This window comes from Anas platyrhynchos, chromosome 2 (assembly GCF_047663525.1).
Source record: "Anas platyrhynchos isolate ZD024472 breed Pekin duck chromosome 2, IASCAAS_PekinDuck_T2T, whole genome shotgun sequence".
Classification (NCBI taxonomy): domain Eukaryota; kingdom Metazoa; phylum Chordata; class Aves; order Anseriformes; family Anatidae; genus Anas; species Anas platyrhynchos.
The window spans coordinates 156,816,225-156,831,319 of record NC_092588.1 but is presented as its reverse complement, the minus strand read 5'-3'; the positions used below and the strand labels follow the sequence as shown (position 1 = coordinate 156,831,319).

General features: G+C 40.9%; 1 protein-coding gene across 6 annotated transcripts in view; it reads left to right on the top strand.

Moving 5' to 3' along the window:
• The window catches only part of LOC101798325 (meiosis-specific coiled-coil domain-containing protein MEIOC), a 29,105-nt gene that overhangs the window by 7,541 nt on the left and 6,469 nt on the right, over positions 1 to 15,095 (top strand). For 3 of the 6 annotated variants that reach the window (XM_072033906.1, XM_013103545.5, XM_038175077.2), the window contains exons 3-8: positions 960 to 1,091; positions 5,459 to 5,625; positions 8,069 to 8,170; positions 8,691 to 10,482; positions 12,887 to 13,021; positions 13,164 to 13,344. In XM_072033906.1, coding sequence (XP_071890007.1) covers positions 1,050 to 1,091; positions 5,459 to 5,625; positions 8,069 to 8,170; positions 8,691 to 10,482; positions 12,887 to 13,021; positions 13,164 to 13,344 — 2,419 coding nt within the window. In that variant the 5' untranslated portion in view covers positions 960 to 1,049. Of the gene's footprint in view, positions 1 to 959; positions 1,092 to 4,324; positions 5,223 to 5,458; positions 5,626 to 8,068; positions 8,171 to 8,690; positions 10,483 to 12,886; positions 13,022 to 13,163; positions 13,345 to 15,095 lie in introns of those variants that run through there. The other 3 variants (XM_038175079.2, XM_038175078.2, XM_038175080.2) reach the window with 3 other exon arrangements.

Here is a 15,095-nt window from a genome sequence, read left to right as displayed (position 1 = left end):
TAGCAGCTTAATTGTACTGACAGAACAAATCATCACTGGTGGTGTAAAGAGACTGCTCATCACCTCTCCTGAAAGGAAGATGTGCAGGGAAGGCAGCACCAGGAGCAGCTGTGTGCACCTGAATCCCTTCAGTCTCCTATCATAGCTTAAACACAGGGGGCCTGATACCCTGCGTTGTAGGGTCATGGAGCTTTTTTCAGGAGTTCAGAGGACATCAGTGCATCAAACGTGCACTGAAGGCCACTTGGTGCAAGAGCTGCAAGCTCAGTGCTTCCTATAAGCATTGAGGTGCCTACAGGATGCTTCCCAGCCCTGTTCCGCTGCTGGCTGCGGACTTTGCTGTCTGTCTGAGCATGTTTCTCTGCTAAAAGGTGATGGAAATGCTGTAGGAATTCCCAAAAAGCTGACTACCGAGAACTGGTTAAGCAATTCATCCAGCTCTTTGCCTGTTTCCAGCAGCCGAATGAGATAAATGGAGACAAAAAGCACCACTTGTTGCTTCCACCAACTAATGCTTTGTGTCAAAAAAAGATGAAACCTTGAGCGTCGTGCAGTTTAAATGTGAGCTCTGCTCTGCTGCGTCCCATAACATGGGCAGCTGATGCTCACATACAGCTGCAGGCGTGTCAGTAAGCAGCAGCAGCTTGACAATCTGCTTCCCAAAAGGGAAGCACAGAAGGGTAGACTCTTAATGTGTGTGAATGCAAGTGTGTCTGGGCCTCCATGTGACCCATGGTCAGCAGCTCCTGGCTGCCAAGCTTCTTTTGTCATGCGGGATCTCAGCAAGAAGGGGACATTGTCATCGTTCTGCCAGCATCTGAGACTTAGGTGATCGTGGTGGAGCTGTGGGCATGGAAAGGTGGTGGGAGAAGCAGTGAGGGGCAGCTAGAAAATAGTTTTGTGCATAACAAGAAATACATTGACCTGGTAATGGTTGTTCTTTTTTATTTTTTTAATAGGTTAAATCTGTCCGTAAGAATCTAAATTTCTGCTTGCCTGGCAATGCTGCATACGGCAGAGAAGAGAACCGGCATTCTGCTACCAAGGACATGGTCAAGCCAAGTGCCACAGTTGGTCCTTACAAGTCACAGGTGGGTCCAAAGACAAAGTTTGCTTAAGGAAACAGAAATAAATACTTCTATAATATGTTGTTTTTTCTAACTACGTGTATTGAATAACCACATACAAAAAAATAAAACTCCTCCAACACAGAAAATGAAGAGAGTGCTCTGTTACAGCCAGAGCAGATCTCACTGCGTGTCAGTGCAGGCGATTAATCCTCTGCTCATGGCAGTCAGCAGTTCCTCATCCAGCTGGGCTTTGACAGGAGACATTCAAGGGCATTTGTGAGACTCACCACAAAGTCTTCTGAAGAACAATTACTGGAAATTACTCTGGATAAAAGTTCTTTGACCGTAAGAAGTGAATGTGCTTAGATGTCAGTGCTTAAAACAAACAAACAAGAAATTCCCAAGTAGCCCTTGAGCGTGCTTAATAGTAATGGGACTACAGAACCCCTCTATTGAGCAAGCATCTCAGAGCTGTGCTCTCTGTAGGATTTTGACCCAGCTGTCATAGGAAGCAAGTCTTTCAGAGCTCTCTTATTCTCAGAAAAAGTTTCCAATGCTGTGCTGAGAAGGAGCGTTCCCTTTTGTCCTACTAAGTCCGTAGGAAATTGAGATTTAGAAGGAAGTCTCCAGTAACCTGCCATTGTTGTTTTTTTTGTCCCTTATATCATGATATCTGAATAACAGACCTATTTTCTCCCCTGTTTGTAGTTTTTATGTATCCATGTCACCTGTTTACATCCCTGCTGTTTAATTTGAGGTATCACAAGAAGGAAACTTGTAGAATTCTGATTTTTCACTAGTTTCAGAGAGTTACTAGCAGTGCCTCCCGAATGGTTAACTGGTTTGTGTGCTGTAGGTAGGAGTTCTTAGAGTTCTTAGTCACAAACAAAAACAAAACCCACAATACTTTATCATATGTTTGGTTTCTCTTGCCAGGAAAAAACAAGAAATAAACACTAAAGGCTTATCCTGCCAAGAAATCAAAGAATACACTCGATATAGAAGCAGTGATGCTGTTGTGGTGCTGTCACTTACTGGCATCCCAGATAAAGTTTGACAGCTGGTCACAAAATGCATCTGCGAGCAGTGCTCTGCAGTGGGGCAGTCCTGCAGCTTTAGGATCCCTGGCTGTAAAAGGACTTTTTCCTGATTTAGCTCAAATGTTTTTCTGGTAAATGCTTGAGTTTGCTTACTCCTCAGTTGTGATGAGCTTCCTGGAAGCTGAAAGCCCTCTGTGTGCATCTGAAGATATAATATTAGATGTCTCGAAAACAAAACAGTGTGCCCAGTTATGTTTGCAGAGATTGCTTAGCATATGCACGCTTCCATTTTCCAGGAACAAACTGAAGCTCTGTCTTGTTATGCTTTGGAAAAAAAAAAATCCCCTGATATAGTCTGTGTAGGTTTTAGATAGGGCAAGTCCCTTGTTGTTGTTTTGAGAGGTAGTTGAGTGGGAGCAGAGGTTTTCCCATGCTTTGCAGAGTGGGAAGAATAAAGTAAGAACCAGACTGCAGGAGTTGCCACTTGGTTTTGTTGGAGACAGCATTTTGTTCATTGATTTACTTCATACATTTTTTTAAGGTTGAAATTTGGAGTGAAAGACATTTGTGCTTCTGCAGACAGCCCTTTCTTTGCAAGGCCTGTTAGGGAGATTATCATTGTCTGAACCTCAGCGAAGAAGTCTGAAAATAAACTAGTAGGCAGCACGTTTTTTTTTCCCTTTTATTTTTTACTCTAACTTGCTAATAGTTTGTACGTAAAGTGCAGGTGAGATTTCCCAGACTGATGGGGCTGTGTGGGGTACGTGAAATGCCTCCTCTGCTGAGCTGTAGTCACATTGTCCTGCACAACTCCCATTAACAATGACTAATGGCTCTGAAAATAAAAGATACATCCGATAGTTGCAGGTCCTATTTTTAACCTATGCAAAAGTATTTTTATACTTTAGCCAAGGAGCGTGATTTATCTCCACATTTTGATTCCAAGCGGAATAAACAAGACCAGAGCCCAGGCACTGGCATGTTCTTGCTGTTGCCACTAAATTGTTCTAAAAGTTCTGGCCCTGGTGAGCTCCTGCTTTCCTAAATGATACCTGGACACGATTTGGGAGCCACCTGCAGCAGGTCCTTTGGGTGCTGTGCTCCTCCCTGTCTCTAAGGGTTCAGCTGAACAGCATCGTGCCGCTGGGTCTCTGGGAGATGAAATATGTCTTGTATGGGATGCGTGTGGAACAGTACAGAAAGCATCCACTCTATAGGATGACACTGCCTCTAAAATAACCTGTTATTTAATAGGGGTTTGTTTGGGTGCGTGAGACAAGGTTGTAGCAACTGATAAGCCCTCACTTTAAGCTTTTTTCCATTCAAATGCGCTGCGGTGTCAAAGGGCTGCTCAGTCCTGCTCCCAGTAGGAGCAGGCTTTGCCAGGTAACTGTGTTTTCAGACTTAGAGTCAGGAAGAGAGCCTTCTGAGGCTCTGGCAGCTTTCACTAAATCAAATTCTGGCTGAAGAGTTGTAGTAAGCAAGGTTTCACCGGTCTACTATTGAGAAATAGTCACATAAAGAGAGAAAAAATAATTTAACTTGGTATTTTCTCTTTTAAACAGATGAGGCATGAGGTAGTGATTGATACTGAATTTCTTTTTATATTATTTAGATAAAAATTACTTTTAAAAAGCCTGTCAGTGACTCTAGAGAGACTTAAAACACAGCTATATTCAGAAAATGTGAATTTCCCTAAAGCTCTTTGTTTCATTTTGGCTTGTTGAGAGCTTTTGAGCTATTTCTCCCATAGCAAGTGCCAGTCTCGCAGAGCTGGCAATTTTGGCCACGTAACTATGACTTCAGTGACAGTGCAGTTTTTAATCTTAAAGCCATAAAATGAGATTTTAGTAAATCTGTTGAAATGTTTTTAAATATGAGGACCCACCCGTTGTCGTAGCACTGTTTCTTCCTTTCGTATTCTGGTTTTAACACTTTTCAGGGTTTTAAGTACATGGGTGAGATTTCTCTACAGTTATTCAAAAAGGATTTAGCAAACAGTTTTTGTGTGATCTAAGGCTAGTTTGACCATGCTGATGCAAGGTGTTTTTCTGTTTTTTAAAGGTTCCCTGCCAAAAAAAAAAGTTAAATCTGTCTTTCTGTACTTTCTATAGTTGCATTTGCAATGGAGGAGGTGAAGTGTATTTCATCCTCAGTCTTAAAAGAGCTCTTGCTCTCTCTCCATCCTCTGCAGCCAGGTAGCCAGAGTTCAGCATGGCTTTTAAGTGCTAGGATCTCAGATGAAGCTTTTGGCTGTGGTGCTTCTGGAATTCTTCCTGCTGACAGGTTGTACACAGAGGGGCTGAAGGTGAGAGATTAGTGTAAGGAAGGGATTCCTTTTATGCAGCAAGTTGTTTTTTTTTTTTTTTTCCAGTCTGCCTACTGACTGTTCACTTACCAAGAACATGAATTTCTGAGATGGTTTCAGGAAGGTGGGCTGAGTTACAGAAACTGAAAGGTGGCATCTTGAATGAAACGCATCTTGAAATAGGAAATCCCCTCGATAGATTTTTAAGCTGAGATGTTGGTGTTTTTCTTTGCTCGAAAAATCACCGCTTACTAAGAAATACTTCTAGAAATGGTTGGGGAAAAGAGGCAGCTAAATATTCTCCTTGGTTTACACCTTTCCCTCCCTCCTGTGGCCTCTTGCAGCTTCTGCTACAGCTGGCTGCTTCTGCTGTTGGTGGTTTGAGACTCCCAAACCTCACTTGCAGAAGAGGAGTCAGTACCTTGTCTTGACTGAGTAGCTTTACTTAGGAGAACTGAAGGGACCTACTTCAGTACAACATTATATATAAATTTATATTTTTTTCAGGAAAGCTTGAGGTTTTATTCCAGGACCAGTACTCAAAGAGAGGTTACTTTTATTAACCCCACTTTTCTCTGTGAGGTTTACAGATGTCCTTCCCTGCTTACATGGGGCTCTCTGTAGGAATATTTCTGTTCTCAGGGTATATAGCAGGGGTAACTGCTGTACTGTTTTCCCAGAAGGGATGTGGATGCCTGTGACATGTGCATTTCCAGTCATGTAGGCTAGAAGACTCTGAGCTTGTCAACTTCACACTCAAAAACCTACAGTGTGAAATCTGTAGAGAATTTCTGTTATTGTACAGTAAGTAATCTTTATTTTTTACTTTCTTATTTTTAGGAGATGCATAATCTTGTCAGATTTGGACTACCTTAAGGCAGGGAAAGGAAGAAGTTTTAGACAGCATCCTTTTATAATACTTACATTTCATTTTCCTGACAAATTATTTAGCTCCTCATATAAAAGACAAGTTTAACTTTGTCCTCACTGCTCACTGGCATAAACATCTAATGTTAACAATTCTTCCCTTTTCAACGTAGGTAAATAGCAAGAAACAAAAAATGGACACTCAAATATTTTCCCCATTACTAGGGGCAATTACTAGCACGCCACCTTCGTTGGAATCTTCCCAGCTGTATAGCGACTGGTCAGCATGTGGAGAAGACAACAGCACAAAAACATCTTTGCAAGACTGCACAAAAAAACGGTATGGACCTTCTTGGCATAATCTTGTGGTGTTCTGCAACACTGAAATTGTTCCTGAGCAGCACAAATGGGATTCTGGGTTGTTTTAAGGAGAGGTTATGGAATAACCTTGCCCATTGTGGCCTTTCAGTACTTGAAGGGGGCTTAAAAAAATGATGGGGAGCAACTTTTTATGTGGAAGTTCTCTAGGACAAGAGGGAATGGGTTTGTACTAGAAGAGGGGAGATTTAGATTAGAGGTTAGGAGGAAATTCTTCACTCAGAAGGCGGTGAGGCCCTGGAACAGGCTGCCCAAAGAAGCTGTGGGTGCCCCATCCCTGGAAGTGTTTAAGGCCAGGCTGGATGTGGCTTTGGGCAACCTGGTCTAGTGGATGGCACCCCTGCCTGTGGGACAGGGCAGTCTTTAAGGCCCCTTAAAGGTCCAACCCAAGCCATTCTGTGATTCTGTCTTCATTAGACCCTCAGATTACCGTGTAGTAGTTGGTGTAGAGCTTGTGAGAAAAGATGACGGAGTCTGTGTACGTGTGTCTATGTAAAAACTTAAAAGTTTGGTAAGGACAGTACAACTTCATTGCTAGGGAATGAAATGGGAAACTGCCGTGAGAACTCCTTTAAAAACAAACAAAAAAAACCCTCTCCTTCCTTGCCTCGTCACTCAGTGCTGCAGCTCGTAACGATCCTGCCTGGTGGTGCAGTGTCATGGAACATGAGCAGTACGGAGGGTGCTGGACACAGATCAGATGTCAGTGGTACCCATTTGCTTCTGAAAGCAGAAAGATGTGCAGCACTGTTCTTGTCACAGCCTACTGTCTTCATGTGCCTAATGCACTCAGGTTTTCATTTTATAATACATTAAAAAATGTGTTTCGAATGCTGGCTGAATGCAAAGCCCTTTTTGGCTTGCATCATGTAATAACTTGAGCCATGTATTAAGAATAAATAAGTGAACTTTCAAGTCAGCTAAAATTAGCTGGTTTAATACACAATTTCCTTTTCTTGATGGAGAAGATTAGTGTTCTCTTCTGAGGCTAAAAGCCTTGTTTTCCCCCTAATTAAAACAGACAGCTTTAAAATGCTCTCAGAGAGGGGATGATCACTGAGTTCTCTGTAAATTACAACAGGCTTCCTGATTTGCACTTCTCTTGGGTTCTCAACCTTAAGACCAAAGCTATTTTACCGTTATAGCCCTCCCTTGGACGTCTTATGGAGTCCTCTATGGTAGACCTCTGAAAAGATCACCATAAGTCTTTAGCATTTGCCAGGAAGACACATACATCACTTTGAAACTTATCAAGGAAAAAAGGCAAAACCAGAAACAATTTTATTCCTCTGGAGAAATTCACTCTGAGTCTTGAGTATTGCAGGCACTTTGTGATCCATCTGGTCTTAGTAACACAGTAAAATTATTAAAGGGACAGAACGAGGCTGGGCAAATCTACCATGTCCACTGACTACCCCATGTCAGTAGAGAGTAAATAAAACTGCTGTTTGGTCATGATAAGTCAGGTGGGCAGACAAAAAAATCATGACTTCTGTAAAATCATGAGTTATATGTGGATTGTGAGGAGTAGGGAATGAGTTCATAGTATACAAACTAGGGTGGCTACTGTGGTTTTATTGTATACTACAATTAAAGTTGGAATGTTTATGCATTTCAAAAGTTGAAATAATTTAAACAGTGAATTGATATTAGGCTTCTCACTCCTTTTTTCTTAATAACACATGCTGGCAGTATAATACTGCCTTATTTTGGGGGTTGGTTGGTGCAGACTGACTAGCTTTTGACACTTGCTACCAGTGCTGCTGTCGGTGCTAGCATTTCTTGTAAAAATCTCGCTGTATTTAGAGTCACAGAACGTCCTGAGTTGGGTTTGTATAAGGGAAGGGATAGTTAACACTTGAGTGTTGTCACAAACACTTAACAAAACTGAGTTTTCCAGCATAGGATTACAAAGTGGTTCAATAGGTCTTAAAAATAAAACTTCATTTAAAAAGTGATTAAGATTAAAACAGTGGATCTTTGATATCAAAATTGAATAAATCAGAACCCTCAAGATTTTGAGAATGATGATTGTATTCACCCTACAAAGCAAACAGTCAAGATTTGAAGAAATGTTGTGTTCAATGAAATAGTTGCATTGATTGTGAAGAGATCTTTTGGTGCTCCTGTCTCTTCATGTAACAGCTAGAGAAATCTCCAGTGAGGCAAGAACTTAAGAATTAGGAAACAAGAAAGGAACTTGATTCTTTTGCTTGTTTTAGGCTATAGAATTCATAAATGCAGGAAGAGATTTCTGTATATTGCTGCTGAGAATACATTAAATTCAGAACACTTAAGAGATGCTGCTGATGCAAGTTAAAGATCAAAATTAATATTTTACCTTTTCTTTTACATGTTTCGTGTAGGAGAAAGACGTACTTATGTAGACTTCGTATTTTTTTCAGGGCACAAGTAAATCTTCCTTATTCTGGCAGTGGCCCTGATATGTTTGGGCTCGTGTCGAGCATTTTAGAAGAGCCAAACAAGGCAGAACCAGTTACAGATTGGTAAGTTTATTCTGAAAATTCTTTTATGTTGCATATCACTCTTGCATTCTTTTATCATCCATATACATTTTGAATGATTTCATAGAATTTAGAGGTAAGGGTCTTATAAATGTCCTTAGATGTGAAAGCTTTTTTTTTTAACAAGCAGTCAAGGTAAACTGTTAGAAATGAAAAATCTGTAGTCTCATCTCAAAGCATTTGGAGGAAAACTTCATTTTAAAATAATAGGTACATGACTAAATAGAGTCAAATCTAAAATGTTGAATCTAAAACCTCCAGTGATGAATATACATATATATTCAATTATAAACATCAGAGAACAATGTTGGCAGTCAGATCTCTTATTGAACTACAGCAGGAACTTCCCTGCCCTGAAATTTTGTAGGAGAGCTGTGTGTGACTAGCCAAGAATGTAACAGGGGGACTGTGTTAGGGGCAGAAACCAACCCTGAGATGTGAACTATTGCACTGTATAAAAAGTGTTCAATTATTGCTGGAATTTTGTTTAATTTTGTTACAGGAATTCTCTTTCAAGATTGTTTCCACCAATGTGGGGACCTGATCTTGGGAACAATGGTGAATTCCCAGGGCTTTCATATGAGCACTCTGGAGAAAACAAGGATCTTTCAAACCTGATGTGCACACAGAACTACTACCAAGAGCAGCTGCAGAAGTCATGTGATGTGGAGATGCTGCACAGAGGGTTAGAAGACCTTCATCTCCTAGAGTCTTGGCTTTCTCCATCTGGCCCTTGCGCTCAGCCTGATAACATGCTGAAGAACAGTTATCCTGACAACTCCTCTTTCCAGAACAATAATTCAGTTCACCAAGAAGGGTATTCATTTCCAAGTGCCGACTATAATCAGCACTTGTGCAGTTACAACCACACGAGGTTAAATGGGGACTGTGAAAAAATCAGTCCCAGTTTTAATTTTTCTTCTAGAAACAGACTTAAAGACGATGCTAGCATTCAGAAAGAGTATTGGAAAATCGAAAGAACAAGGAGCAACATCATGAATAATGACACACATGAACAAACTAAATATTCCAATGATCTTTCCAACCAGCCTGTTGATGACTCCTGGGATAAAGTGTCCCAGGACAGCCACTTCTTTTCTAAAAGATATGAGAACTTTACAGCTGCCCATAAATCACAGTCATCTGTTCACCCATCACTATATTTTTTCAATCAACCATCTAAAGAAAATTTTTCTGGAGTGACAAACAGAAAACCACAGGAAAGCCACATGCAAAATGGTCATCAGAGCTTTACATTGGGGGATGCTTTTAATAATAATGAATCTAAGATCCATGCTAGTCCTAAAGAGTGCTCTCATAAAACTTCGGAGTATGATTTGTCTGTCATAAATATGCAAAATGGGAGTTATTCGTCATACCATACGTGGCTGGATGGAAAAACTGCAGGTCCAACAGCTGCGTCGGATGTTATGTATGGAAAGCAGCTGGTAACGAGCCCCCAGTCATCTTCTGGGATTTCAACCATGTCTGGTGGTTCTCCCACCCATCACTCTGTAGCACACTCCTCCTACTTCTCACAGCTCTCCCCCGTCCTCCCTTCAAGGAAGGATGGAAGGTTACACCCTTCAAATGGTGTTTCTAATAATTTGGGACTTTCTAATTTCATCTCAGAAAACCAGAAGCAAATGAAACCCTTTGGACGCTCGCAGCATGAGTCCTTGACCTGTAAGGAATGGCAGCACCGCAAATTCCCCACGAGTTTTTCATCCAACTGGTTAACACAGCCCAATTCTGTGAGCGAAGACCCTGAACTATTCCACAGATCGCAAAAAAAGCAAATGCAAGAAAACGGTAATAAAGATGATAGAAGAGGCAGAAGGAACTGGGTTCCCCATTTTGGATATGCAACCCCAAACCGCCCACACTTCAGCGTGTTCCAAAAAAAGCTCGAACAGAATGGTGGTGGCATGTCAGATCTCATCAGTCCTCCTTTTCTCCCCTCCTTCCCATTGATGGCTGATTTTAAGCAAAATCCCGGCTTCCCTCCATTTAATCACCACCTGTTTTCATCGGCAAATAACTTCAACTTCCCCCCTTCGCCCTTTCCGTTCTCAGAACTTGTTGATCTTCTTCATTATGATGATTTTAACCGCTTGAACCCTTTCATCAGTGATCTGTTTTGTGGGGAAATAACTGCACCATACTTTGCCTTTCCGACACCGTTTAACAAGTACAGGCCTCCAAGAAATCGCAGCGGACCCGCTAATGAGCTTCATACCCACCTGGAGGAGTGTTACGAGCAGTGGAGAGCTCTGGAGAAGGAGAGAAAGAAGGTAAACCATAAATAAATAGCTTTCTGTCAAAGCTGGTGATGGGATCAAACAATCAACAGAGAGCAGATGCTCTGGCACTTCTGAGGAGCAGAGGGTTCTGTTGTCACACTGTTAGATTTAAATACTTCAGGTGCCATCTGAAACATTTATTTTCCCTTTCCACTCAGACAAGGCTGCTGACACGACATTTTTCTCCATTAACCTGCAATATTTACTACGGCAAACATAAGTGTCACTGGCCAAAGCACTGAATTATCTTTAGCTTGGATGCTGGTTTTTATTTTTATGGTCAATAAGAGATCCACCAGCTGCTTGTTACTCATTCAGTACGCTTTTGTTATGATTCTGGAGCCATCAACCATATGTGATGATAAATAGGACTAGTGCTAGCACAGGTGATTCTTGTAGACTGGTGTTTTATGCACCTCTGTAGTGTGAATGTTTATATTATGTTCAGGAATTGCTTTCCTTGTCCCACCCTATTTCTCCCCAGCTAGATCTTTAAGTGATGCATTTGAAATCCAGGCTCTACTCTTCCCTAGTGCAGTCACTTAGAGAGAAACTTGTGTTGTCTTTTATTTAATTAAGCTAACAGTCAATCTCACGTTTCCTTTTTTTCCTTTGTTTCTTTTTTTTTTTTTCAAAATCTTTGGTTATTAAAAAAAATAAAATAATCCTGGGCACCCTGTACACAGCTGTAGAAGACACCTGCGGTGTCTTGAGTGGATGTGACTTCTCCCAGAGAATTTAAGAAATTCTGTCTGCGAGGGGACCGTGCTCCTAATAAATGACTTACTTTTAGGAGTGAAAGCTCTGAGCTCTGAAGGAGCAGGAATTGCTTCCCCAGGAAGAGTCAAATCTCTTAACTCTGCAGCAGGTCTTGGCAGCTGCCCTGTTGCTTATCTACAGTCCCAGCAGATACACTGAGCGCCTGCTTTCTTCCTCTGGTAGGGAAGTCTCCTGGTCCTTGGAGAAGAGGCAGGTTTCTGACCCAGCTGACTCACTGAAGGGCACCTCTTTCTTTCTAGAGCTTTGGAGATCTACCTAGAACTGCTTGTCTTGTTTGCTCATGGATGCCCTTGCCTCTTCTCTGCCTGTTCAGTTGTCAACCAGGAATTTGGTTGTGGCTCTTGTTTGGACAAATGCTGGTTGGCAGGGAGTAAAACTGTCAGCAACTGCTCTCACGCTCCTGACAGTCTGAACTATGCTAGGACAGTGCTGAGGCCTCTGTGTCAGTGTTGTTTAGCTCATTAGGATATGCACCTCACCTTTCCTTGTTCTGCAAGAAGTTTGCTCTTGAGATTCTTGCCCTTTTTGTGTTCTCAGCCTGCAAGCTTTCTGAAGAGGGTAGGCACAAACTCCTCGCTGTGGGACTTGTGTTAAAGTCTGGCACAGCGAGCGTGGTTCTTCTTCTACATCTCCCTCTTCTAGGGATCTGTCACCAACAAAATATTACTAATTTCCCATTTGGAATTGCCTGCAGTATTAAATTGGCTATAGATTAACACTAAAAGTTGTTTCTTAGCTGTCATTCTTGAATACTTGGTGGGGTTTTGTAAATTCGCGACCCTTTCTCCAACTTTTTTTTCCCAAATGTCAGACTTCAAGAGTTGACTGTAAGTGCAGTCATTAAGCTCTATACTTAATGATCCTGTGTTAGGAGAAGGTAGGCACCCAGTAGTAAGGATGCTAGTAAAGCAAGAAGGAAGAGACTTCAGCACGTTTTTAGTCTGAATGTGGACTTAACCTTACCCTGAACTGCAGCATGATACCTGATCTTTGTCTTCAGTCCCTTTTTGTACAATGAAGAAAGACCAAGGTAGGGAATCCACTGCTAGTTTTAGCTCTTTTTATATTCCAGGTACAAGAAGCTCCTATCCAGGACCAGGTTTGGTGGTGCTTAGTCACTACTTGTGTTGTATACCATTTGGGCCAGCTCCTTTCTCAACAGAGTCTGGCAGCTGTGTTGATGACTTTCAGAGCCAATACCAGATTGTTAAATCTGGTTTAATTCTGATGCAATTCAGATGCAACTTGTGCTCCTGTGACCATCAGTTTCTTTTGTTATGATCATAATATGCAACGATAGATGCAGTGAGAGACAGAGTTTGAGTAACTGGTATAGAGAACAAGAAAGGCTCTGCCTTAGCCTATGCCCAAGGTTGGTTAAAATAAAGCTGCCCAGAGAACTTTATTCTAAGGTCAAGCTGAATTAGAGAAGTATTCTTTTTCTGTAGCTGGCTGTGCATCTAGACGTAGTTGGGAGTGTTTTTGCTGTGAATGCAGTCAGAAGCAAAGATAGGAAGCGATCTTCTAATGCATTTGAGAGCTCTTAAATGAAAACCTTGGTTGTCATTTTGTGCTGCTTTCAGACAGTTAAAATGGGTATTCATTTCCCCTTTAGACTGAGGCTGACCTCGCAAGAAACTTCCCAGGAAAGCGCGTATCTAGCTCAAACAACACTCCTGTGTCTCGGCTGCCTGCTAACCCATCCCGCGTCGATCGCTTGATTGTTGACCAATTTCGAGAACAGGCCAGGGTAAGATTTCTTGAAATATTGTCTGGTGAGTTCTAATACCTGGTTAAATGCTTCATTTCTCTCTTTTTTTTTTTTTTTTTTTAAATTTTAATAGAGGGTTATAAATAGTTAGCGATTTTGGTGTTTTCAATGTGTCTGGTAGGTGCTCACCTTGATAGGGAAAATGGAAAGGCTTCGTGGTGCCCCTGTGCACGGTAACATACCCGCGACGTTGGAACACCACAGGGAAGCCATCCACGTAACACAAGCGAGGCGTAAGGATGAGATTGTTAATGCTGCTAATCCGCAGAGACCAGGAGCGCTGCGCTATAATAATGAGAAAGGTAAATACTTCCCATCTAGTAGTTCTTGGAAAATCTTTTCTGAAGATTTAATTATGAAAATAAATGATTTGAATTATGCAGCAATTCTTTTATCTTCAGAAAAAAAAAAAGGTTTTGAAAAAAAGTCTAAACCTGCCACTTAGGCAAAATTGTTTAAGCTTTTTGAAGAGCTCTTTTTTTTTTCTGTTACTACATTAAACACTTTGAGGCCTTCTTGTTATTAAAAGACAGCTATAAAATCATTCAGTAATAATATCTAACCAGAAGTAGTTCTTAAAATCAAAATGTACTCGTTCTTAAGTTTATTTTTTTATTAGTGCTGTTTGGCTAAATCTTTTTCTCTTTAGCTTATAAGATAAAAAAAAAAAAGTGTTGGTGCTGTGTTACTTCATGGTGTTTACCTTATCAAAGTCATAAAACCACCAGAAATTAGACTTTCTAATTCCTAACTTCTGTTAAAGTAAAGCTGGAATAATTTGCAGCAGAAATATGTATTTCTGTAGAGACATTGTGTGCTGTTCTGCAGTGTTTTTCTCACCTGGCACAGCTGCTACTTAACTAAAAGATTAACTTCAAGAATTTACCATAAATCTGTTTTCTGACTTTGAAAGCATATTAATTGCTAAAAAGTTAACAAACTGTGTCTCATTACATATTACAAATTGCTATTGGCAAGCAATTCTTAGAAAGTAGCCATACGATATAGAACTGAGGGAATTATGCTTTACACACTAATTTTTCTGCGACTTGGACAAAGCAGACTTTGCTAAAGTGGCATGTTAATTGGAGGAAATGTGCTCATAACACAAACATTTTCATCTACTACTAATTTATCAGTACTAAGGCACAAGGAGAAGTTGCATTCCCTTCTAATAGAGTAGGATACATGGTAACTGCTGTTCAGGGTAATGACTGTACAGCTGCTACCTCCAAAACCTCAATGCTTAAAGGTGCAGATCATTACTTTTCTTCAGAAAATACCCATCTCAGGAAAAGGTTTCCAGAGGGGACTCCACTTCCCTGGGCTCATATGGATCCGTGCGCAGCACTGGCCTGCGGCTTTGTGGGATAACTTTCCTTATAGGAGGGGAAAGCTTAACTGTAAAGAGTCAAAATACTTAGTTCTCACGAATTAGGTGTCAAGCATCTTCTTAATTATGTCATATACTTAAAAGTAACAGTCCTGTAAGCAAACCACCTTTAAAAAAATACTCTGAAAGTTGTATAATATAATTTGAAATGCAAGTATAGGGCAGGAAGTAGACATCTTACAAGGAAAACCCAACACCAACCATGTTTTTGATAACACTTTATGGTCAAAGGACCTGGAACCATTATGTCAGCTGTTCTGTGTTGCCCTTGTAGTTAAAAATTAAAATTACTTCTATTGTTAATGCTGATGTTTCTAGTGTCGATATGGTTCTGAAGAATAGTGCTGCTGTTGCTTGTCTAAGTTCAGACTAAATTGCACATAGAAAAGCCTCAGGTCTGTTTTCTGCTGTGAAATAATTTTGCCCTGGGTTCTGCTGCTGATTAGGTAGCAAAAGTTTGGCAGCAGGTCAGTGCTGCTGGCAGGTAGGCAAAGGAGGAAAAAGGGATTGCCTCCAGCTCCTCTGGATGGCCTGAAGCAGGTACTTTACTATCATACTTGTTTAATATCATTGTAGATAGAATAATTAAGCCTAATTAACGTTATCAAAGGAGACTATTGCAGGCATGGTGATTATGCCAGTGAATTTTAAACATGATTA